Source organism: Nicotiana tomentosiformis, chromosome 10, assembly GCF_000390325.3.
Source record: "Nicotiana tomentosiformis chromosome 10, ASM39032v3, whole genome shotgun sequence".
Taxonomy (NCBI): Eukaryota; Viridiplantae; Streptophyta; class Magnoliopsida; order Solanales; family Solanaceae; genus Nicotiana; species Nicotiana tomentosiformis.
Genome location: NC_090821.1, coordinates 44,319,415 through 44,343,229, shown reverse-complemented (window position 1 = coordinate 44,343,229; position 23,815 = coordinate 44,319,415). Strand labels below are relative to the sequence as shown.

General features: G+C 33.3%; 2 protein-coding genes and 1 long non-coding RNA gene across 9 annotated transcripts; all 3 read right to left on the bottom strand.

Annotated features, from left to right (window-relative positions):
* Positions 1-760: 760 nt before the first annotated feature.
* LOC104098914 (uncharacterized) lies at positions 761-13,685 on the bottom strand. Of its 2 annotated transcripts, XM_070187363.1 has the most exons (13): positions 9,405-13,685; positions 7,688-7,753; positions 6,889-7,015; positions 5,143-5,309; positions 3,972-4,134; positions 3,608-3,884; positions 3,399-3,489; positions 3,166-3,331; positions 2,786-3,030; positions 2,491-2,649; positions 2,281-2,404; positions 1,875-2,185; positions 761-1,117 (listed from the first exon to the last, which is right to left on the bottom strand). In XM_070187363.1, the coding sequence occupies exons 5-8, from the start codon at positions 4,113-4,115 to the stop codon at positions 3,256-3,258; spliced, it is 588 nt and encodes a 195-aa protein (XP_070043464.1). In that variant the 5' UTR covers positions 4,116-4,134; positions 5,143-5,309; positions 6,889-7,015; positions 7,688-7,753; positions 9,405-13,685; the 3' UTR covers positions 761-1,117; positions 1,875-2,185; positions 2,281-2,404; positions 2,491-2,649; positions 2,786-3,030; positions 3,166-3,255. The 2 variants fall into 2 exon arrangements, with proteins under 2 accessions (XP_070043464.1, XP_070043465.1); XM_070187364.1 differs by lacking the exons at positions 6,889-7,015; positions 7,688-7,753; positions 9,405-13,685 and adding an exon at positions 5,407-5,558.
* A 219-nt stretch (positions 13,686-13,904) lies between these two features.
* On the bottom strand, positions 13,905-19,791 carry LOC138891354 (uncharacterized). Of its 6 annotated transcripts, none has more exons than XM_070187361.1 (5): positions 19,333-19,693; positions 18,792-19,094; positions 18,548-18,634; positions 18,405-18,464; positions 13,905-14,082 (listed from the first exon to the last, which is right to left on the bottom strand). In XM_070187361.1, exons 2-5 carry the CDS (start codon positions 19,063-19,065, stop codon positions 14,072-14,074), a joined length of 432 nt encoding a protein of 143 aa, XP_070043462.1. In that variant the 5' UTR covers positions 19,066-19,094; positions 19,333-19,693; the 3' UTR covers positions 13,905-14,071. The 6 variants fall into 6 exon arrangements, with proteins under 6 accessions (XP_070043462.1, XP_070043463.1, XP_070043461.1 ...); XM_070187362.1 differs by lacking the exon at positions 13,905-14,082 and adding an exon at positions 14,089-14,239 and having other exon boundaries at positions 19,006-19,094; positions 19,333-19,791; XM_070187360.1 differs by lacking the exon at positions 13,905-14,082 and adding an exon at positions 14,113-14,239 and having other exon boundaries at positions 19,333-19,695.
* Positions 19,792-20,646: 855 nt separating this feature from the next.
* Positions 20,647-22,233, bottom strand: LOC117277391 (uncharacterized). Its single transcript, XR_004507677.2, has 2 exons — positions 21,511-22,233; positions 20,647-21,301 (listed from the first exon to the last, which is right to left on the bottom strand). It is a non-coding gene; the product is annotated as an uncharacterized lncRNA (long non-coding RNA).
* Positions 22,234-23,815: the final 1,582 nt, after the last annotated feature.

Genomic DNA, 23,815 nt, shown 5'->3' with positions numbered 1-23,815 from the left:
TTTCCGCAGCTGTCTGCCATCGACACTTTTTTGGCCTTCCTGGCTGAACTTGACCAACTGGTGGTAGCACGACTTCTTCTAATATTTCTCTAGGAATGTGCCAATTGCTCTCGTTGGGTATAGGAAATACCCCTTGTTCATAGGTTTTTAACATGTAATCAATACTAAAGAATACTGAGCAATACTCGTACGCACTCATTCCTTCCTTTGTCACAACCGCCAACGCATGTGGGCACGGCATTTCATCCTTCTGAAATCTACGGCATGTGCATGTTCTTTCGTTCATATTCACCACATATCGCATACCATCTTCCAATACTGTATATAATGAATAGCTTGACGGCTTCACCTGTAATAAGTTAAAATTATGGTTGTACAAAATATATATATATATATATATATATATATATATATATATATATATATATAAAAATCATAATATACGTAGGCTATATAATATATAATGCTCTGTATACTTTATATATATACTAGTAGGGTTAGCCCGGGCTTTGCCCGGGCCCAACATGAACAATGCTGTGCTTTTTGTTATATATTATGCTACTTTGTCAACGTAAGGGAATACGGGTAACATTGAGCGGATGGGTTTTCGTTTTAGGTGTTGGTAGTAATTTTTTCTTTTTCCGAGTAAATTTGTTAGTACTAAGCTAAGGTTGCATATTATTTTGTATAGGTATGCGGCTATGGTTTCACTGTTGGATTAGAGTTACGATGAAACACTTTGAAGTTTTGGAGGTATGACTGAAAACATAAATGTATATATAATGGGAGCTGCCTGGATTTACCAGATAATTCAAAGAGTTAGTTTGCGTAGCTAACAGTAAACTGTTGAAAACATAAATTCATATATAGTGGGGGCTGCTTGGATTTGCCAGATAATTCAAACACAAAATGTGGAACATTGAACTGCAGTAAACAACACCAGCAAAATTTGTATTGGTAAGAGTTAGTTTGCATAGCTATTTATAGAAAATGTGAAATATTGTACAGCAGTAGACAACACAACGAAAATCTTCCTTGAATGCAAGTATTACAACTGCTATAGCCTATCAAATAACATTGAGGCGACCTTTGTTGCACTTCAAATCTGACGAGGCACCTGTACGAAAAACAAATTGGGAGTTAAGTGTAAAAGAGTAGTTGAGAATATGTAATTTGGACAAAGAGTTGTGAAGACATTGGACACAGATTTTGTTTAGCATGGCAACATAGGCTTTACCGTATGAGCAAAATCCATAAGTCTATTTTGACATTAAATAAGTTTTTTAATGGACAGAAATTGAGAGCAATAAATGTAATTGTTCATTAAGTAGGCTAAAGCATACAACAAAAAAACTTTTGAGATTTGCCTTTTTCACTTTTGGATTAGAGTTCTGATGAAACGCTTTGAAGTTTTGGAGGTATGACGAAAACATAAATGTGTATATAGTGGGAGCTACTCGGGTTTACAAGATTATTTAAAGAGTTAGTTTGCGTAGGTAACAATAAACAGTTCATGAAAATCTGCGTAGTTATTCACACAAAATAGGGATAAAATAAGCAGTTTAACGGACGAAAATTGGGAGCAGTAAATGTAATTGTTCATTAAGTAGCGTACAAGCAGACAACAGAAATTCTTTTGGGATTTGGAAATGTCATCTTGCTAAATCATTTAACAAAGAGTTAGAATGCATGCTTGGATGGACAAACAATGTTGTTCACTTTCTACCTGACAAAACTTTTATTATATATGAACTTATTGTTTGTGTTTGCGGTTGTTTATTAGCTGTATTTTCTTTGATTTTGTTCTTACATACAAAGTAACTTAGTTAAAAGCTCTTAAAAAAAGTATAGTCTATCAAGTATTAATTTCTAACCTTGAGTATTTTTGCAGAGGACTTGGTCATTGTACGTTAGGTTTCTTTCTTGGGTTTTCATCTTCTGTCGATGGACTGCGATCTGCTTCTTCAGAAGTGATGGATTGTACCTTCCTTTTACTTCCCTTGCCAATAGTAGTTGATGTTAAAGATTGTGCCAGGTCGAAGACAGTCTGTTTCTGAGTGTAAAATAAAATGACAAAGGTACCAGGTGGCCTATCTGGTATTCTGAGTAGTGATTTTTGTAAATAAATTTTGAATAGCTTGTCTAGCAGGTGCTCTCTGATATGCTCAACGGGTAACAATTGTTTCTTTGGGGAAACTTTTACCACAAAATGAGTAAAGTGAAGACTTTAAATTAATTTGAAGTGACGCAAAATGATTCTAGAGTTGTCAGTATATGCACCTGGACAATGGTAGTTTCATATATTTGGTCTGCTGTCAGTGAAAGCATTGTTTCAGCTAGTTTGTCCGACACTACTACTGTTATTGTTTCGCTCCCGTCTGTGACATCAACTTCAAATTCACATCTACATTGTTGTGTTTGTGTAATCATAAAGTTTTAGTCGTTAGATGTCGTTTGTCATAGTATGTCAATAGTAAGAGTTGCTATTACCTTGGAATCAACATTCTCTCTAGCTTGCAGTTGATACAGAGAACTTTCTTTTTGTGTTTGATTCGTGTTAGATGTTGGCATTAAGAGCATAGAAGTACGAAAAAAAAACTGGAATTCACTTGGTAATGATATTTCTCCTTCAACATAAAAACTTTGCGCCTGTTTAGAAAATAATAAAAAGATACTACTTAGTAATTACAACGTAGAATAACTCGCTATAAGGTATTTTTAATACGATATAAAAGGAAAAGAACAATCAATGCCAAGTCCGACTGATATGTTTTAATATACTCACAGTGGACTGTGAAGGAATGCTTGAAATAGAAAGTATTTGATCTTCAAAAGGTGCAACATTTAGTGTCGAAGGCGATGCTGATGTACTTTTGAGAGTGTATTCAATTAGCATCTGCTTGTTGTCCTTTGCCCCGCGATGTAATAGTAGATATTGTGATTTTGTTTTGATGTAATATGGTATGAAACAATGGAACATATTCGTGTGCAAATAAAACCTGTTTCATACCAATTCATTAACTTTGCTGCCTGCAGGTATAAAGGATCGATTAAGATTAAGGAGTTGAACCTTGTTGTTAGTCGGACGTCTACATGTCATATACTTGTTAATGAATAAAGGTAAACATTAATGTACATGTGTGATGTAAAGTAAGTTGTGAATACCTTGTTTAAAGTTAGAAATAGCTATTCATTTTGCAACAATGACATGGTATCTATGTAGCTGCTGCAGTAGTTCAGTTCCATCTTTGTCAGCTAATTCTCCCCATATAGTAAACAGAAAAGGATTTCAGCCAATTCTCCCCATATAGTAAACAGAAAAGGATTTTTCCTATGAAATTAAGGATGCTGTGTTAAATACATATTTTGCTGTTAGAGGTAGTTAAAGTGTGTATTACTTGTCGTCTATAAGAATAGCCTCTTGAAATCTTCTGTTTTCGCTGCCTTGATATTTCATGGTACCGCAATTTGTCACAACTGCCACCAGGTCTGCTTTAGAAAAGCATGCGTGTATAAAAGTAGGATGCAGTTATTTAAATTTGATAATGAAGAAGCACAAATATTTTTACAACGGAAAATAAAATAGTATAAAGTCGTATTTTTTTACCGAATTCATCTCCTGGAATCTGTTTCTCGATATCGGCAAAGGACACCATGTTTAATCTTGAAGCCAACGGTAACATTGATTCTTCTTCATTGTTCTCCATAACTTCTTCGACAATACTGAAGGTATCGAGGACCCATTCGAAGTTGTGCATGGGTATTGCAAAACGTGACGGTTCCCTAACTTTAACTGCCGGGATGAGGTATGTGTGGAAATGTTTGAAAAGGTTGTCATAATGTGCGACTTCAGGACCATATGTTATGATGCAGATTTGGTCTTCCTGCAATTTGTTAACATCTAAGATGGGGAAAGTGTTTACAGATATGGTAGAAGCTTTACTATGTACTTGAGATGTTTGTGAACTTACGTTTTCGTCCTGGACGATGGTTGTTTGAAAGTTCACCCGGTGATCTCTGCTAATTTTTGGGCGGATTTTGTCAACAACTTGTATTTTACAAGTCCAATCTCTAGTAAATGGCGTGATTTCATGGATGGTATATCGATGCTCCATCTTTTGAGTATCTTGCAACCTGTGAAGAATGAAAATGTAGGACAAAGTAATTGACCCTGAGGAATTATATGAAGAAAACAATTGAAACAACTCAATGTTAGACATGATGGTAGGGGTAATTATGTGCTCCGTTGAGCTCATAGCTTGTCGATTTAGTTTGGATGGTTTATTCTGTCGGAAAGTTATATTGGGTAATCTCATGTGTGAACATAAATGTAAAAAGTAGGGTGCTTTGGTGTAAAAAAATCCATATAGGTGATATTATTTAGTTGAGAATAAATTTTAGTCAATTATGATATTTCCCGCGAGTCTTCTCAATAAAAATGATTTTGGTCATACCAAATACACCTAATTAAGTATAAAGATCAAAATATTATCAGATAATAGTTGAGTTAATTCGATTGGACATGTAGTCACTAATCCCGCTATATGTCCCGTGATATTCTTGTCCTAATGATAATTATTAGGTATAATTATTTTGGATACATCTATATTTTGAAAGGTTTTACAAAATTACTTTGTCGAATAGAGTGAAGCTCCTTTTTAATTTGAATTGTTTACACATTTTTATTTTGGAAAAAACTCAGAAGACCCGAAAAAACTTAAACCACTCCATATTCTTTCTGGGCGTAAGAGTTCAGGAAGAACCATGAAAATGAATTATTAATAGCAAAAATCCAACACGTATGAAAATCAATTGGCGGAATATCGAATCGTCACCGGCTATGATGTACCTAGACTCAAATTACCAGCCCTTCCTTCCTATGGGAAGTAACAAATTAACCAAAACATAATAATGAAAGTCTAATCAAAGTCCTGATTCGTTGAAGAATTTTCTCAAACACTTACAGAGCCAAATGAAACAGAAAAACACAAGATGAGAACAAGGAAACCCATCAGAGAACAGTAGATAAATGAAATAGAAAAACATAAGATGAAAACAAGGAAACCCGGCAGAAAACTATGATCAAAATGAAAAATCCAAACGAATTATAGAAAATTGCAAGATAATTATGAAATACAATACCTGAAAACAGTAGTAGCATAACCTTCTGGCAACCTGAAAAGAAGTTAGTTCCTCCTTTTCTATGTTACTGCCCGCATATACCCTGATGGTAATCGTGATTCCCGCTTGTTCTTGATTTTGTCCTCTAATTTCAAGTGGTAAAATCGAGCGGTGAAATAAAGTTCAACCTTGTAGAAGAAAAACACATGAATAATTACAGTGTAGATGAAAAGTGAAATACAGCGAAGGAAGAAGAGAAGCAGAAGATTATTTAGAGAGCCCAACTATGTGCTGTCACTGTTAAACAAAATAATGCCACGCCGTGCATAAGTGTCAACAAAATTTACAGGTGTTGGTCTTGATTTGTATGTGTAAGCTAAAATTTAGCTTCAAATGACTGAGGTGTCACCGTAGTTAGTGCATTAAGAAACCATAGTGAACAATTAGATCATCTGATGGTGGCTTTACATTATATTATAATATAGATAGGTAACTGTTGATGCAAATCAAAAGCTGGTTACATAACGCAGTGAAAACAGAACGGTACAGTGAAGGCAGTAAAATATTTATGAAGGAACTACTGAAAGATTTTCTTTTGGCTAGTCAAATTGTTTCCTTTTATTGCGCCTGGGTCCAAGCATTGAGTTGCATATTATTTTTCAAGTTGTGATTTGGGTTATTTGAATTATGTAGAAACAACTCAAAAATATATATTTTTCAAATAAAATTATATATCAGTAGATATTAATTAATAAGCACAACATGAAATAATTTTTCAAATCTCGAGGTAGATAATATGTTTTCTTTTTAAATATTTATATCAATTCAACCCCTTGATTTTACTACTTGCATTTTATTTTGCAGTCAATATAAAAATAGTTATTTTTTTCAATATCACAACAAAAATAAATATGAGCAGTAAATATGATGGTTTGAACATGTAAACCAAATTTATTTATTGATATTTTATAAATGGATATGTAAACGAACTAACAGAGAGCGCGTAATGATGATTAATTTTTTTCGCTATTTGAATTACATGTTTTCAACTACAATTCAATTAAATCAACTACAATAATTGGTACTTGATTTTATTTATTCTTCACCCCGAATGTATTTTTATTACATTTGGGAAGAAGTCATTCACAAAAAAGTATAGAGTTTTTTTTTCATGACCTTTCTAAGGGTACAAATATAATTTTGTAACGTTTTCCAATTTTTTTGTGTTTTTACTATGAAAGCGCTGCCGAAAATTAGAAAGTTTTCTTTAGATTCTTAAAATGAAACAGTTTGACAGGTTTTTTCTTCTTAAATTTTGACATGTTTGAATTTTTTCCCGTCAGAATAGTAGATCAATGGTACTTTTATAAGTTAAATTGTTTAAACGTTAGCAAATTTAATTTACTTTTGACGGGTTCTCAACTAAATATTTTTGAGTAAAGTTAATAACAAGTTAACCTACTTTTAACGAAGACAATAGATATAATAGTGTATCCATATAATCCAGTTAAAATAAGTTATAATAATTTTATTTTATTAAAGTTTCCTATTTAGTTTTATAGAGTAGCGTAATATGGAGTTCACTAATTGTGGTCCCCATGTTTAGTACAAAATGCGGCTTGAAATAACAGAAAGGACAACGATAACCTTGTGAAAGCAAGCAAGGATGTTGAGCTAGATGAATATTTTAGGTAATAAACTAATATTTCATGATTTTTCCGATAAAGGAAAACAAACATAATGAATCGAAGATAATCTGAAACGTACAAAGTCGATATTTTCCCTTCAGTGGGAGCTTTTATTTGTTGATGGAGGTTGATTCCACGGTTAGCAACACTCGATGCTGGAAGAGCTAGTTCATTCGCTAGCCAAACCTTCACAGGTTCTGGGTCAACTGCAGCAAAGATGAATTTGCAACAATAGTAAGAAAAGACATTGAATGACTCTAAAAATATATAGGACTTCCATGACAACTATTTCCTCGGGTAAAGAAGTGAACAATTGCTTTTCACATGGTTTGTCCGTGTAATGTAGCTTAATAATAAACCACGAAGATAATCCTGAATCAACTGAAATACATCAGAAGAATATAAATGAGAAAACTGTGGTAGCAGTAGCGAAAAAGGAAATAACAGCAAGACACAACCAACTAACATATCTAGACATCAGAGATAATGTAAATCATTTTTTCACAGAAAATCCTATTGTACCGACAATTGGAGTTATGATTTGTTTACACGAAAAACACATTGAACCCCTTAAACAACAATAAGTTACTTGGGATCTAAACTTATTTGACATAATTTCTCTGACTGAACAAAAGAAAGAACTGGAGTAACAAATATTTTCAGCATCGGAAATTCGAGCAGCGACAATTTTCCCTTATTCAGGTTACATTCACAAAGATGTCTCACAAAATGATATATGTAGACACATTCAAATTTATGTGATATTTGTTACCTCAATCTAATATAAGACTTTGTGGTGTTCATCAATTTTCTGCGTACAAGTTGGGGTCTTCATCCAATCTATGGTTGCAAGTTTGACGATTCAAAAAATGTGTTACCTTTAAAGTATATCTACCGTCAGACTGTCCTTGAAGGTTACATCATAAGCTTTTCAGAGGGGCTTCCTGCATCATGAAGAGAGCAAGAATACATTCAATCCTTACAAACGGGAAACCTATGATACTGAAAAAGAAGTCACACGACTATAAAAAATCCACGTCAAACAAAGGGTAAAGCAACAGTCAAAAAAAGAGCAAAACAAAGATAATTTTTTTTCTAGGTAGCTTAGTTGATAAATTTCTCCATCAAGTAACCCAGAAAGAAGCCTGGCTAGACGAAACATTGAAAAACAACTTTGTACCTAGAGGAGAAGAAATATATGAGAATGACAACAAGTTTATAGAGAAAAGCATACAGTAGCTATCAAATAATGTCGCATAATGGAAGCATGTTTGGAGAGAAAAAGAGACAGTAACTATCTAATAATGTCCCATTCTCATTTTAATCTGGTTTAATAATCATGTCCTTGCTTCAATATTAAAGATCGACATTTATATAATATATATTCTTAGATAAGAAGCTAAATATCAGCAATGCATACGAAGTCAAGTCAATCATGATGCTTCATAGAGATTTCAAGCGATGGACATGAAGGTTTGGTGCTACCAGTTAGTTGGTTATGATAAAACCAGAAAGAAGTAATATAAAAACTGTATGGTCTATGCAGCATCCTAACTTTGGAGTTCTGTAGACACAAATTTTAGCATACTATTATCCTATTGTAGTTTTTCAAATGTTAATTTATGTGGTGGACGTACATTTTGAGGCCCACGGAGAAGCAACTCAAATATATAGAAATTTCTGCATAATCATATATGCATATCAGGCTTTTTGAGCAATATTTTTATAATGCACAGTCCTTAGTCATGTTCAACAGTTGAAGGATTCTCATTGGAAGGTCATGCAAGCTGGACAATATTTTTAATCAAAATTAAATCGCTCAACTCTGTTGTACGAAGAACTAATAATATAAATATTCATCTTACAGAAATGAAGGCTACCAAGGAAAACCTAAGGGTAAAAAATAAAACACATTATCCTTTTAGAACAGCAGAAACAGAGCTAGACAACTTGTATGGTACATGAAGGTCCCAAATATTCAAGAGTTGATTTGGGTATAAGATCTATATATGTACTTCCATGAATAGGCCGAAGGGTTGTCACATTTGTACTACATAAATGGTTAGTCATTCATTTATGTAGATAATAGAAATAAACTTAAGGTCCGGAGTACCTTACAATGAAACATCTTCAAATGCCAAATGGCAAGCAAAGTCAATGTAGATTGAGGGCTGAGAATTTTTAACACAGTAATCTTTTCAAAAGCAGAATTCGCAGTATGGCCTGAGAATTTAAGCTGTAGAATTTCATTACTATATCTATCTTTTGAGTATCTATGAACTTCGTTCTGTTTTCATATGTATGATGATATATAACCTCTTGTAAAGTTCGAAACATTAAGATTATGAGAGAAAAATCTATTAACTACTGCAGCTTCTTTCAGGAACAAACAGTTAATCACCGAAACTGTAAAAGTCAATTCGTAATAACAAAAATGAAACACATTAGAAAACCAAAAAGGCAAATATGAAATCGATATAGTATGAACAAAAGTCAGTCCAAAAGTTATTAAAGCAAATCATGGCAGCAAGAAAGTCGAAGAAGTAGAGCAAATCAAAGAAAGATATAGAAGAGAAAGCGAGCTGAATTGAATACCATGGGAAAGAACTTTAAAATATGTCACAGCTCACTGTTTACCCAGAAGCAGAATTATCAGCACGTGCTCCTCCAAAACCACCTATAATAACTATATTTACATGATGAGAAGTTTAAAAAAAAAAGGCACATCGAACATAACTTCAGATTTTACTTAACCGAAAAGAGAATTACTGTTTTTTTTGTCTCTACTCAAAAGTAAAAAATACCATCTTACATAAACATAATTTATACCAAGGAATATGCATATCAAGTGAAATTGCTCGCATATAATTTTCTGGTAATGCCATCGGGCAAAACTGAAAAAGGTAGATAGAGATATCTCCTTGTGAAAAGGACTGAACTATTATTTGTTCTTTTATGTTAGCATGAAGATCAGAATGGTTTGTTGATCTTCCTGGGCTTCGCTGACATTAGGCAGTCCGGCTGTCTACTGTGCGTAAATGAACCCAACAGTTATTACCAGAATTTAGGAAAATAAGGATTAGTCAAGTAACTTGTATTGTTCCAACTATAGAATGATAAGAACAGAAGAAAATATGGCTATCTGATGTAAAAATCAGAGACAATTGTTTTGCAGTGTAGAACACATTCACTTACCATTAAGTGAAAGTGAATCCAACACATAGGAAAGGTTGTTAATGATCAAGATGTCATAATATGCGGAAACCATATAACAAGAAGAATATAGTAAGCAATAAAATAAACTATAATAACAGTGAAATAAATTAGCCATTGACATAACTTTAGGAATCAGTTTGTGATGAAAACATCTGTAGATCATGAAGCACACTACCTGCAAGTGTCACAATTAGCTCAACAGTATTTTGCATTATAGACGTAGCTGAACACTAAAATAATCATATTGACAAAAGGTTATATAAAAGAGTTCTGCAGGGCTACTATAATACCTCCAAATACTTTTAGCAAAATAACATGTCCAGCAGATGTCATTCACAGTCAGTAGCATATGTATAGTAGCAGACACATCTTGATACCAGCTGGTGTGTAAAATTGAAAACTCTATGGTTAGTAGGACGATTGATTGTTTCTTAAAGTTCTTCATATGTAGTCTTCATCAAAAAAAAGTTTTTCATATATAGTAAGAAACAACGTTTAAAAGAAATAATATTTGTGCCAAATCTTTTTGTTAATGAAAAATGCAGTTTTCCTTGGTGTCATTATTTCCTAGGTAGAAGCTTACGTGAACTTGCCAGAATAATCCACCTAAGTGTAAAGTGCAAAGTGGAAAGAAAAGGAAGAAGAAGAAGAAGAAGGAGAAGAACCTTAAGGATGATACAACTTTATTAACAGGAAGATTTTCCAGTTGTCAAAAGAATTACATGTGTTCGGTTAGAAAACAGGGGAATTATTTCGCAGAAGGTAATCACCACATGAGATGGAGTAATAATTTTCATCATATCTATTTGAAAAGTGATGAAGAAGGTGTAAAATCAAGTATGTACAAATAATCAATAACAATGAAAGGACTGTGGAACAACAAAAAAAAAAGAGAAAAGAAATTGGATCTAAAGGGGAAGATAAAACTCAATGAGTGCAAACTAAATCAGAAAAGAAAGTGAACAAATTAATGATAGCACACTGAACTATCCACATATACACTTAAACAAATACATATAACCAGTGATAAAATTTCAGCATGCAAAATTGTGTTTCAATGTGCCACTGGAATGTATACTCCAAATGAGTAAGGGAAGAAGCTCCCAATCATCAACGGTCTGCCAAAACATGAAGGAATGAAGCTCCTAACACCAATTGAATAGGAGGAATACATCAATGGCATGAATGTTCCTAGAAAAATCATCAACGTGCATGATCTATGCAATCGTGAGTGTGCGTCCATATTTTAATATTTATAGATCCATTTTGAATTACATCGTGAGTGCAATGTAACGAGAATGTTCTTCTCATCACGTGGATAAGTTATTGAGTATCCATTCAGAAGATTAAGTTGTATCAATTTTTAAGCCTCAATGGTTTGTTGAAGATGCTATTCGTATTCCTGTATAAATCACATTATCAAAAGTAACAAACTTTTGCAGAAGACACTACTAAATTCTACCATGCTTATACACCAAACAGAGTAGCATCAGTTAAATGTGAATGAAGGTATTGACGCAGTCACACAACCAATAATCTAAAGAATTTATTTGGGTTAATATACATATACACCCTATAATCCAAAGAATTACATAAATGACCGGCCAACAATATATGATATTTTGCAAGTTCGCCCATATTTTTTTTATACATATATATGTAAAGATTATATAGATAGAAGTATTAGTCCATATTGTTTCCTAGATATTCTTATGTTTAAATCTGAATAAAACTTCCACATTTCATGGTTTCTAGTTGTTCCTTCATTTATTTTGTATGTTTGTGATCTTTGCAGCATGTTGTCGATGCATTTGATTCATGGTTATTTGTAGTTATCTCATCCAATAAACTTCAGTTCAATAAAGGTATTCTCTCGTGCAACATTTCATGATAGAACCATGTGCCTAAGAGGGCGAGGACCTTAATAGCCATAATTCTTCACCCGGTTCTACCTCTACCTTTGGTCGAAATATTTATTATTGTGGGCAGTCTAGTTGTAGTCTTCTCCTAAAGTTGCTAAATTGCTCGACGCAAATAACTATAGTACTATACCTACTGTAGAAAACTTCACATTTCAAAGCACCTAATCCATTTATCATAAACAATATTCCATCCTTTAAGATTGAGAAATAAACTACTCAAAGAAAAATCAAGATCTTGCTAACATGGCTACTACACTACTCTAAAGAACACCTAGTAAGTAAAGAGAAACCACATACTGGAAGCCTCCTGTTATTCTGTAGGATGAGAACAAGTGCCCCAATATTTGTGACTGAGATATAAACTCAGACCGGGCTCCAAAAAAAGAGTGAGACACAAGATATTGAAGTTATAATATAACTATTTTTCTTCCGTTTGAACTTTTCTTTTGTATTCAAACAAACAAACACAAGGAAATCGTTATTTTTCTTGTGTTTCCTTTATTTTATCTTTTCTAAAACTCAACTGCTCATTGCTCTTTTGGTGTTCAAAAGGATACATAAGAAGATATAGCAGTAAAGGGCGAGCGAGTCACTAAGCAATTGCTTGTATGACAGGAATTAAAAAGGAACACACACTGATTCGATTACATTTTCTCCCTCTTTTTGTATGGCAGAGTTTATTTTTGCTTTCTTGTATACTAATCAAGCAATCAACTACTCAATTCCGAACTGATTGGATTAGTAATTATTTCATTCTAATAGTGAATTCATATAAATAGCTATTTGAATCTAACTATCGCAAGCGCAAAGAAAATGCAATTTTTTAACATGCTTCTAGGTTAACATCCTACCGATTGTACTGCAGACAATTCCCAGCATAGTGCATCGCTAACGTCTTCTTAAGTTGATTTTTTAGTGTCAATAAATTGGAAAGCTGGTTTTATTTAACCACCAATATGATAGTTTATACAGGCAAAATTTACTTATAAAAATGTATGCAAAAACAATCTATGCATTATGGAAATAGCAAAAGAATCCATCTCAAATACACACAGGCCATCAGCCTTTGAGAAATATGTTAAAGCCCCAAATACCCTAATTATCGCCAAATAAACTGACAGAAAATAATTGAAACAACCTCAACGCACAAGTGAGAAAACGAGAAGCACATAAGCTAATAATTGAAAAATTAATTGACAGAGAACAAAGATAACAAATTCAACATTCACCTAAGATGAAGAGGTCAGAGATCGAATAAAGAAACAGAGGTATTTGATGATATATACGATCAGCAGAAAATATAGTAGAAGCGAGAAGAAAAATATAGCAAACAGTTAGTAATTCAAGTGAAGCGGTCTCCTCGTCCTTGCTAAGTCAACTAATAAGTTTGATCGTTCAAGTATTTTTTCAAAACAATAGAGAAGATAGAAATATGCATAAGAAATTTAACAAATATGGTAATTCATTGAAGAATTTTCTCAAACACCTAGAGAACTTTAATAGAAATGGTATTTGTTCAAGAATTGTCTCAAATATTCCTCAAGACAAATACAGATAAAGATGAATCAAGAGATGGTAGAAGGGATACCCAACAGAAAATACGATTGACGGAATAAATCAAGAGATGGTAGAAGGGATACCCAACAGAAAATACGATTGACGGAATAAAACACATTGCAGTACAAACTTGAGAGTCCTCAAGACAAATACAGATAAATCAAGAGATGGTAGAAGGGATACTCACCATAAAATACCATTGATTGACGGAAGAAAACATACTGCAATACAAACTTTTGCTACTGAGACAATGCCTCACGTGCGCACTATATTGTCCACCTCAATATTTTTGTTCTGTAAATAAAGAATCGTAAAAAGAAATAAGTTCGAGTAAAGGCGCATACAATGGGAAATGTTTTTTGTAATAAAGTAACTCGGAAGAACCATAAAACAGATATACCTTAATGATTTTGGAAGATCCAATATATGCTGCTTTACTAATCATCCTTCATTCTAGAATTGTAAAGCATAGATAGACAGTAAACCCTCCTCCTTTTTCCGGGCTTGGGACCGGCTGTGGTGCAGTAGTGTAACCGAAACACAGGCGGAGTTAAAAACTTGGTTTTTTCATTGTTGACCTAAAGATCATTAGGTCTCATATGAGAAAGCTTTCTGAATAATTTCGTCATAAATCACATTATATGTTGAATGATCATCAGTACTATCCGTTGTAGATGGTCGAATCAGTATTTTAACACAGTTTGAACTTTTCGCTCTTGATAAAGCAACATAAAGCTGACCATGAGAGAAAATAGGTTCACGTAAGTAAATTCCAACAAAATCTAATATTTGACCTTGAGCTTTGTTTATGGTCATAGCAAAGCACAACCGTAGGGGAAATTGTGTTCTCTTAAATTGAATAGGTATTTTTTCATCTTGTGATGTTAACAATGGTATTCTCAGAATAAATAAATGTGTATTTTTGAAATCACCACTTTCAATTTTAGCACTTATGACATGTGTTCTAAAGTCACAGCATGTTAACCGTGTACCGGTGCATAAACCTTCGCAAGGATTTAGATTTCGTAATAATATAACAGGACAATTTTTCTTTAAAGTTAACTTATAAGGCGGTAAACCAGGAGGTTCTAAACTATGTAGAAAATCTTTAAACTGGCTTTGATCGTTCGGGTCAATAGTTTCATCTACTGCAACAAATATTTTAGACCTTTGTTGGAATTTAGTGATCAACATATTATTTATTTCGTTTACAAAGTCATTCTTCATTGTTAAAATAGCACGAGAGGTTATCATAGATGAATCAGGAGAAAATGCATGCAAATCAGGATACGTTACACTAAACAATGCATCTAAGAATTCTTCTTCAGTCGTAAAAGGAATAACAAAAGAATCAGGAATCTCTATTTTGTCTTCACAGTTAGTTCTTTCTGTTCCATTTCCAATTCAGAGTAAATATTCACAAAAAGAAGGATCTGTTCTTGCGCGCATATTTTCAGATAGGCATAATTTCTCAAGCTTATTCCAAATTTCAGAATACAATAAGCTTTCATAAATAAAATCTTTTCTTTTTTCATTTCGAACAACTGGTAGAGTTTGTCTAAAGTCACCTCCAAATACGACAACTTTACCACCAAACATTGTATCGACATCCATAATATCTCTTAGAAGTGCATCAAGAGCTTCAATCATATTCTTTTTTGCCATTGATGCCTCATCCCATACAATTAATTTCGCATCTCTAATTAGACATGCCAGCGAAATCTGTTTACTAATGTTGCAACGAAAATTATCATCTATATCAATAGACATTTTGAACCGTGAGTGAGCAGTCCATCCTCCTGGAAGGATAGAAGCTGCCACACCAGAAGTTGCAGTTGCTAAAGCTATAAATCCTTGAGACCGGATTGTTGCTAATAATGCACGGTATAAAAAAGTTTTACCTGTTCCTCCAGGACCATCGACGAAGAATGTTCCTTGTTTTTCAGAAAATACTCTATCAATTATTGTATTATATGAGCGTAATTTTTGAACATTCTATCTCTTCGGTAAAAGTAAGTCTTGTTCACTAACAATTATATTTCTTTCAAAATGAATATCCTTTACATCCTTTGCAGTTTCGGAAGCTCTAATATTCTTTGGAATAAGCTTATACTCATTTATGTCGTATCCCATAGAGTGCAAGATATCATTGATATGGCTTAAAACCTTATGTCGAACACCTTTTTCTTCAAAATCAGAGAAATGTTTAAAGTCTTCGGACATTGAATCTTCAAACATTTCCCATAATTTTTTTGGATCAGCAGGATTGCAATATACTAACAGTGTGGCAACTAAACGTCTCAAACTATATGGCATTTGATAGCTTACAGCCTCTAACATACATTCAATTAGACTATTGCTACAGTATAATAATCCTCTTTTTTATGCTGATTCTCTAAATGTACTACAGGGTACCTCGCTAACAGTGCGAAGATCTTCATATGATTTAGGTCCTCTCACGTTCATCAATAATAACCTGAGATAATACCTCTCTTCTTCTATTGGATGACATGTTACAACACGTCCAATTACGTTACGTTTTTGCCGACGTGTCCACGTTCTATATGCCGGAGACCATACAAAATGTTCTGGAAATTCCTTATACAATAATTGCATAGCTATAGCATGTTCATTACTTCTATTCATAGCAAACAATTCAGTCAACATTATTTTTCTAATCATCGGATTATTTAAAATTCGATTCACAGTTTCACTACTTTTAAAAGAAACAAATTGTTGCCCTTCTAAATGTAATTGAAGATGATAAACAGTCAGAGTCATTTCACTAATAGGAAAACCAAATAAACGCCATGCCGCTTCTGGGGGTGTTACCTATCTAGCAGATCGATATTCTTTTATTTCATCTATTTCTTTATTGTTATGTATACAGAAAGCAATTTTATCATGTCCCTTGCAAATGTATTGGTAAATATATTTTACAACTTTAATATCAGAACAAACTTCAATATTCATATGACAATCAAACTTACAAAGTAAGTAAGGATTGTATGGGACAACCCATGAATTGTCCAAATATTATTCCCTTATATGTACAAGTTTACCTGTGCTTCGTCTTCTATAAATTGGATACAAATTCTTTCCTTTTGATGTTTGCTCAGCAAAATCTTTTGGATAATTAAATTTACAAAGCCCTCTTTTTCCCATACATGAATTTGTAGGATTTAAATCACTACACGGTCCGTGCATCATATGCTGAAGCACACGTGAATAAAGGTGCTCTTCAGTATTACAATCAGGCAACTCCGCACAAACAAACTTATCATAAGATTCAGGTGCTAATAATTTGTATTCACCAGTAAGTATGATAATAAAATGAGCATGTGGAAGATCAAGTTTTTGAAATTCTATAGTATACATAAAAGTAGCAACTTTTCCAAAGATTTGTTTTTCAAGATATCTGCTTTTAATTCTTTTACTTTTGCTCTGAATACTCGTGATATTAAATCAGGTCTATTTTGAGTTTCATCCGTTGATAACAAGTGTTGTTTTATTTCTGACCAAGATGGATTACATGTCATAGTTAAAAAAATATCAGGTTTTCCAAATCGTTGCACTAATGCAATATCATCCATATACCGTCGATGCATATCCCTTGGCCCTCCTATGAAAGTAACAGGGAGGAATGTTTTCTTGCCAATCTTGGAAGCTTCTGTTTCACCAAGTTTTAAAAAATCAATAAGTCCTTGTAGCACTAGCACATCCATTCGAAACAAATCTTGATTAAAAAAATAAAAATCTAATCTTTGTGTTTCTAGCTTTATGAACATATCTACTATGAATTGTTGAAATAATCTTCCACAATGTAGGACCTCATTTTTTTCATCTGAAATTTGTAACAATAATACTCACGATAAGAAACTGTCTCTCTTTTTCGTTTTCCTTTTTCCATAGTTTGAGCTTCCATATCAAGAAATCTATCAATGGAACACATGTTCTTTACACTCGGTAATTTTTCATTTTTACAATAACGTTGATCTGTTCATACAATTTTTTTTATACCACAATGCCACCCGTTTTGACCGTATGGAAATAATAACGGATATTGTAATGCATCATAACATCCATAATAATAGTTTACTGATTGAGTCTTGTCACTATGTGTGTAAATACGAATATGAGGCGTAGAAACAATATTGGCAGCATTATCATGTACCCATATTTCAGCTACCTCTGTTGTAGTTGGTAGATTATATACATGTTGATCTGACTTTGGTTCACATTTAAGCGCGATATAGCAATCAGATAGTTTCGGAACGTTTGTCAAGGATTTTAAGAAAATGGAATATGGATTAATTGAGAGCACATGCATAAGCCTTTTTACAATTGATTCATTAATATTTCTTGAACAAGCCATTCTGTTAGCCAGTTCATTTTCGTTATCATAAAAGTATAATTGCATATTCTTTCCTTTTTTATCGAAAGGAAGTAAATCAGGTATAAAATGATACATTTGTCCCTGAACTCGAAACATATATATACCATGATATCTCCTCGCTAAATCTTTATCATTGGTTACACCAAGCGACGTAAAGGCAAACATATTGTTGTATGTTCTAATGTAGGTTCGAAAGTGCTTAGCTTCTTTAGTGTTACCTGTGTACAAGTCTGATAATTCATTAGGTAGGTCATATGAAACTAACTTAACTGACCCGCTGCCATAGCAAAATCCAGGGGGTTCATATTGAAACCTTTTTGCATTGTAAAATTTACAGTTTGGAACATCTTTTAATCGTGCATAATCCACATGTTTGTCATTATTTTTCTTATGGATTAATTTGCTGAAGGTATGACCTGTATGTTGTAAGTATTGTTAAAAATAAAGACATGGAAAATATTCTACTAATGAATAGTGTTACTCTAGCGTCAAAGAAATACTAACCTTTGCCTGTGGCAGCGGGGAAGAAATTTTGTTGTCCCTTAGATGCACGCGATGTTGATCCTGGGGCACAACTTCTCACAATTTAGATGTACACCTAAGCCGTGATGTTCTAAGAAACATGTTCATAGACGTTCTAGGTTTACCTCTTTCAAAAACAGAAAACGGATGAGCGACATTGTTTCCCTTATCAAAAGAACTTGAGAAAGTATTAACATCATGGTTGCTGCCAACTGCAACAAATATGAAACACATTTTACATTTAATATATTCAAGCAACATGGTATAGCCTGCTCTGCTTATAAAATAATTACTTAGTAAAATATGAATATTTATCTGTCTGCTGCTACACTAACATAACATAAATAAAAAGCAATAATTCAGTCTAACCTTGGACGTCGGCAGAAGAAGGCTCTCTTATGATAAGAGCAGTATGTTTCCGAATCATAGGGTGACATTGATACATTACTTTTTCATCTGGATCAACTGCCGATTTTATGGAACTATTCCATTTTTGCCGTTCAAGTTCTTTGGTGCGGCGTTGTAGTAACATTGCCTCTTTTTTAGTAGGCAATATTTGTCCATAAATATTACGTCTTCTTACATTCTTGTCATAGTTTGTATGTTCTGCATATGGCCGTTTGTTTCTTTGGCCGGAATACATTTTTTCACAAGCTTATTAACGCAAGATAACTGCATTTATAACAATCAAACCAAAAAATGCGTCAGTAGACCCTAAGTAACACATTTTATTGTTCATTCTACTGCTAAATAATAGAAATGTAATAACCCATTGGGGTTCAGTCTTTTAAAGAGAAATCCTTTAAAGAAAGTAGAATAACAGGGGGAAAAAATGAAGAGGACTTAGAATTCACAGAAGAAATCCAAAATAAATAAATTAATAAAAACAGACAACAAATCAGAAACCAACCTCACTATGTTTTCACTTTTCTGAAACGAATCTTAAGACTAAAATGAAGAAAATATTGCTAATCAAGCCAAAACCCCAAAGATCTGATATTTTTGCAGAAGAAGAAAAAGTAGAACAGAAAGCATAAATAAAATGAAATACTGGACTAATTGGAATAAACCTGCTCTTTGTGGTATATGAGAATCGGAAAAGGCCAAGTGCTCTAATTTCGTTGAATTATTAGGTGAAGTCGGCTAAATTTTGGGGCAATTGATGATGTCCTCTTTCCTTCCTTCGGTAATTTTTTGTTATTGCAAACAGATGTGGAGTAAGTTGTGTTGAATGGAGGTTTTAGGTTTGAAGAATTGGGAGTCCACGCATTGGCTAATGGCAGAAAGAGTCATCAAGTACTGTAAATTAATGAAATTACAAACATACCCTAGACAAAGTAAAATATTCCAGGGAACACACAGGTTGCCGGAGAGGTGCGTACAGGTTGCCGGAGAGGTGCGTGAGTTCCCTCTTCTAATAAGTAGGAATATATATATATATATATATATATATATATAACCTTCTACAAGTATACAAGAGACGCATATTACCGTCATCCTATGAGATTTGATCATGTTTTTTTGCAGAATATCTTCATATTTCTCACTCAGCTTTGTGAAGGTATACATGACAGTTTTATTGTTTACATAATTCCAATCACGAATCAAGTTCGCCATGTATTCCACCAAAGGACGTATTGGTAAGTCTCTTGCACTTTTATTTGCTGCATTTATCGATTCTGCAATGTTAGAAGTCATAGTTGTTGTTCTATTGACTGTTGAATGCGCTATTGACCATCTATCATATCCGATTTTTAGTAAATATGGTCTAACCCTCTTGTCAAGGTCATCAATTTCACTCATATGATGCTCAAACTCTTCAATCGTCAATGCATTCGTAGCTGCAAAAAATAGATCCTTCATAAGCAGTTGATTCTTCTTGAATTCACTTTTATGTTGTTCCACAAGTGGAAAATGCATACACAGTGAGGCACAGTTGGATCCACTGTTGAAGTTGCCTTTTCTATGCTTTCATGTCTGTTAGATACTATGCATATTCCTTCTCTTACACCGTATGTCTCTCTGAATCTTTCGAAGAAACCATTCTCAAGATGCATCGTTCTCTGGATCATCAATAGAGTATGCAAGCGGGAAAATTTTACCTGCGTCCATACATGTGCTCTATAAGCAGACATCAATTATGCGAAATATTATATATGCTATATTATTACCAATAAGTATATTGTATGTATGGTGTTGTATTAATTTATAAGTGAAGTACATATTTATTCAGAACTAAGATAGTCTCATTTCTATTCATTCTCTTACAAGTAAACACAAAGCTTAGAAGGAGCAGATAATTTAAACTCATCAATATTTTAAAATTACATGCAGCATATTGTGTTGAAGCGGTGATTATTGTTCCTCTATATGTAGATTTTAGAAAGCTTCCATCAACAACGACGATTGGTTTGCAATACTCCCACCCTTTGATCGATACATAAATAGCTACAAATAAATACAAGAATGATCCATCATCAGTTTTCTCTAATCTATATACAGACCCGAGATTTGTATGCATCAACATATAAAGGTAGTTAGGAAGCTCTCCATATGATTTGCTTGAGTTCCCTCGCACCATTTCAAGCACCTTTTCCTTCGATCTCCAAGCTTTCATATAATTCACGTCGAAACCATGAATTTTTTTCATGTCACGCCTTACATATGCTGGAGTATACACAGTCTTCGGATCAACATACTTATCTTGTATAAGATATCCTATGAAATCTGATGTAGCGTCACGTTGAGTATACATTCGTTCTTCGACCCTACAATTGTGAATATTATTGAACTTCCTCACTTTGAATATCTTAGTTTTGTTCAGTCTGGAAGATACAAAATTCCAATTACACATGTCGTCTACACATACGAGACAATACCTGTTCAAAGAAAAATATGATATATTGAATATGAAAACATTATATTTTATACCTATAAGAAATATAATATATACAACAACTTAACATGTAATACTTTTATACTAATTCTATCTAAATAATACACGCATACATATTTTCAATATAGTATATATATGTTTTAACATTTCAGTATTGCAATGAACAAATTTATATAACAATACTAAATATACCTTTTTGTACAGGAACTCTGAACTGAAAATTCTCACGGATTGCGCAGTGTTTCATAACACTTATAAGGGTTTCTTTGTCTTGGTACAACTGACCTTCTTCGATGTTTTGATTTGATGGGTCTCAAATTATATTATGTTGAGCTTCATCTATGCCGTCGAAGTCTTTCCCATTACATATCACCCTTATTGCTCCATTTTCCAGCAAATCTGGTATATTTAAATCATTTACGCGATGTGATGATGTCGCAGAACTGTTTGCTTTCACATATTCTCTGTCGACTACATTGTCCTTGAATGTTATGCATAGCGGATACGAAGTGATCTCTGTCTTTTTCATCTTTAAATCTATATTCAATTATAAATTCATATCGTTTGATATGGAAATTGGTGGATACCCTTCCCGAACAATGTACTTAATTTCAATCAACTTTGTACAAGTCTCACCTTTGATCTGCTTCGATATTGTCATGATCAACCCTTCAAAATTGCAGCTCGAATTGATCAAAATCCCTTCAGCATCAAATTTAACATATCTGCGATTGTCTTGCCAAACTCCATTGTATTGAATCAGAATTGATACATTCACCATTGTTTGTTAGAGTACAATATCCTACCTTAAGTATACAAAGATGGAGATTCAGGGAGAGACGATGCAAGAATCGATAATTTCCATACCAACTACGGCTATTACCTATTTTTAGGGAATATGGAGCGTTTGTTAAGAGGTAGTGTTGTAGTGGTAACCTAATATGTTTATATTGATAATTAATAATTAACAAATTAGAGAATATTTAGGGCCTAAATATACGTTTCAGATTGCTATACCCCTGGAAAAATTTCATACGTTACTTAAAGGATTTGATGACATTCCCCTTAAATAGGGATAATTACCATATGTTTAGAGTATATTTATAACATATGTGTTGTACAATTTGTAATTCAAAACCAAGTTGTATATTATGGAATATTTTACAAATCCTTAAGTAACTATGAAAATTTCCCTATGATCATCTTACTTTCCAGAATGAGTTGGGCTGAAGAGAGTACTGCGCAAGTTAGGATAATCTTGGTAAATAGCGACTTTTTAGGTCAGCTATTTGAGTTTAGTCATATTTTAAATTGTCTTGGTAAGTAGCCACTTATTAATGTAGAAATACAAGTCTGGACAAAAATACCCCTATCTAAAACACGGAACAACTTCAGGAACGACTACTGCACTTTGAATACTTACAAGTTCAAAATCAGAAATTGTTCCTGGAGTTTGAATGACCTGAAGCAGTAGCTCTCAATTGTTGACGTATAATAAATTCAAAAAACATGAATCATTCTTGGATTTGTTTCTGAATTTTGCACTATTAAAATTTCAAAATCAGTAATAGTTTCTAAATTTTGTATTTAAAGGTTAAAAATTATTGAAGTGTAATGTGAATTCAAAAATCATGAATCATTTGCACTAGTAAAGTTTAAAAAATAAGCAATTTTTCTGGATTTTGTGTTTAAAGGTTAGAAATTGCTGAAGTATAATGTGAATTCAAAAATCATGAATCGTTCCTCGATTTTGTAACGACTCGTCGGTTGCTTTGAGCTTTAGTATTTCATTCGGTAGTTTGAGACTTTGAGTAGCTTCAAATGATGTATTATGAGTTGCGTGTATAGTCGGTTTTAGTTTTCGAGTAGTTGGAGATTGATTTGGAAGAATGAATCTCGATTTGGAAGCTTTAAGTTGGATGATATGACCAAGGTTTGACTTTTGGGTAAACGGTCTCGGATTCATATTTTGATGGTTCCGATGGGTTCGTATGGTGATTTTTGACTTTGGTTCATGTTCGGATTTGGATTTGAAGGTTCCTAGGTTGATTCGACACTATTTATCAAAAATTGGCAATTTGAAAAACTTAAAAGTTAATAATTTTGACCAAGAGTTGACTTTGTGATATGAGACTTTGGATAGGTTTATATAGTTGAGTTGAACTTGTGTGCAAAGTCTGCAAGTAATCCGAAGGGTGTAAGTTTGATTCGGACACTCTTTTGAAGGAATGGAGATTTAACAACGTAAGAGAAATTCTATTCGGTGTGAGCCTCGATTCTGTGTTATGATGTTCTCGTGGCTTTTTTGAGCGTTTGGATAATGTATTTGTACTTGTTGGATGGGGTTCCGAGGGACTCGAGTGTGTTTTGGATCATATGTTGAGAGACTAGTTAAGTTAAGGATTTGGAGTTTGGCCACAGTCAATATCAAGTCAAAACGACCTCTTTTCGGTGTTCACGAGCAGTTTCGTAGCGTATTTTATGATTGAAATGCATA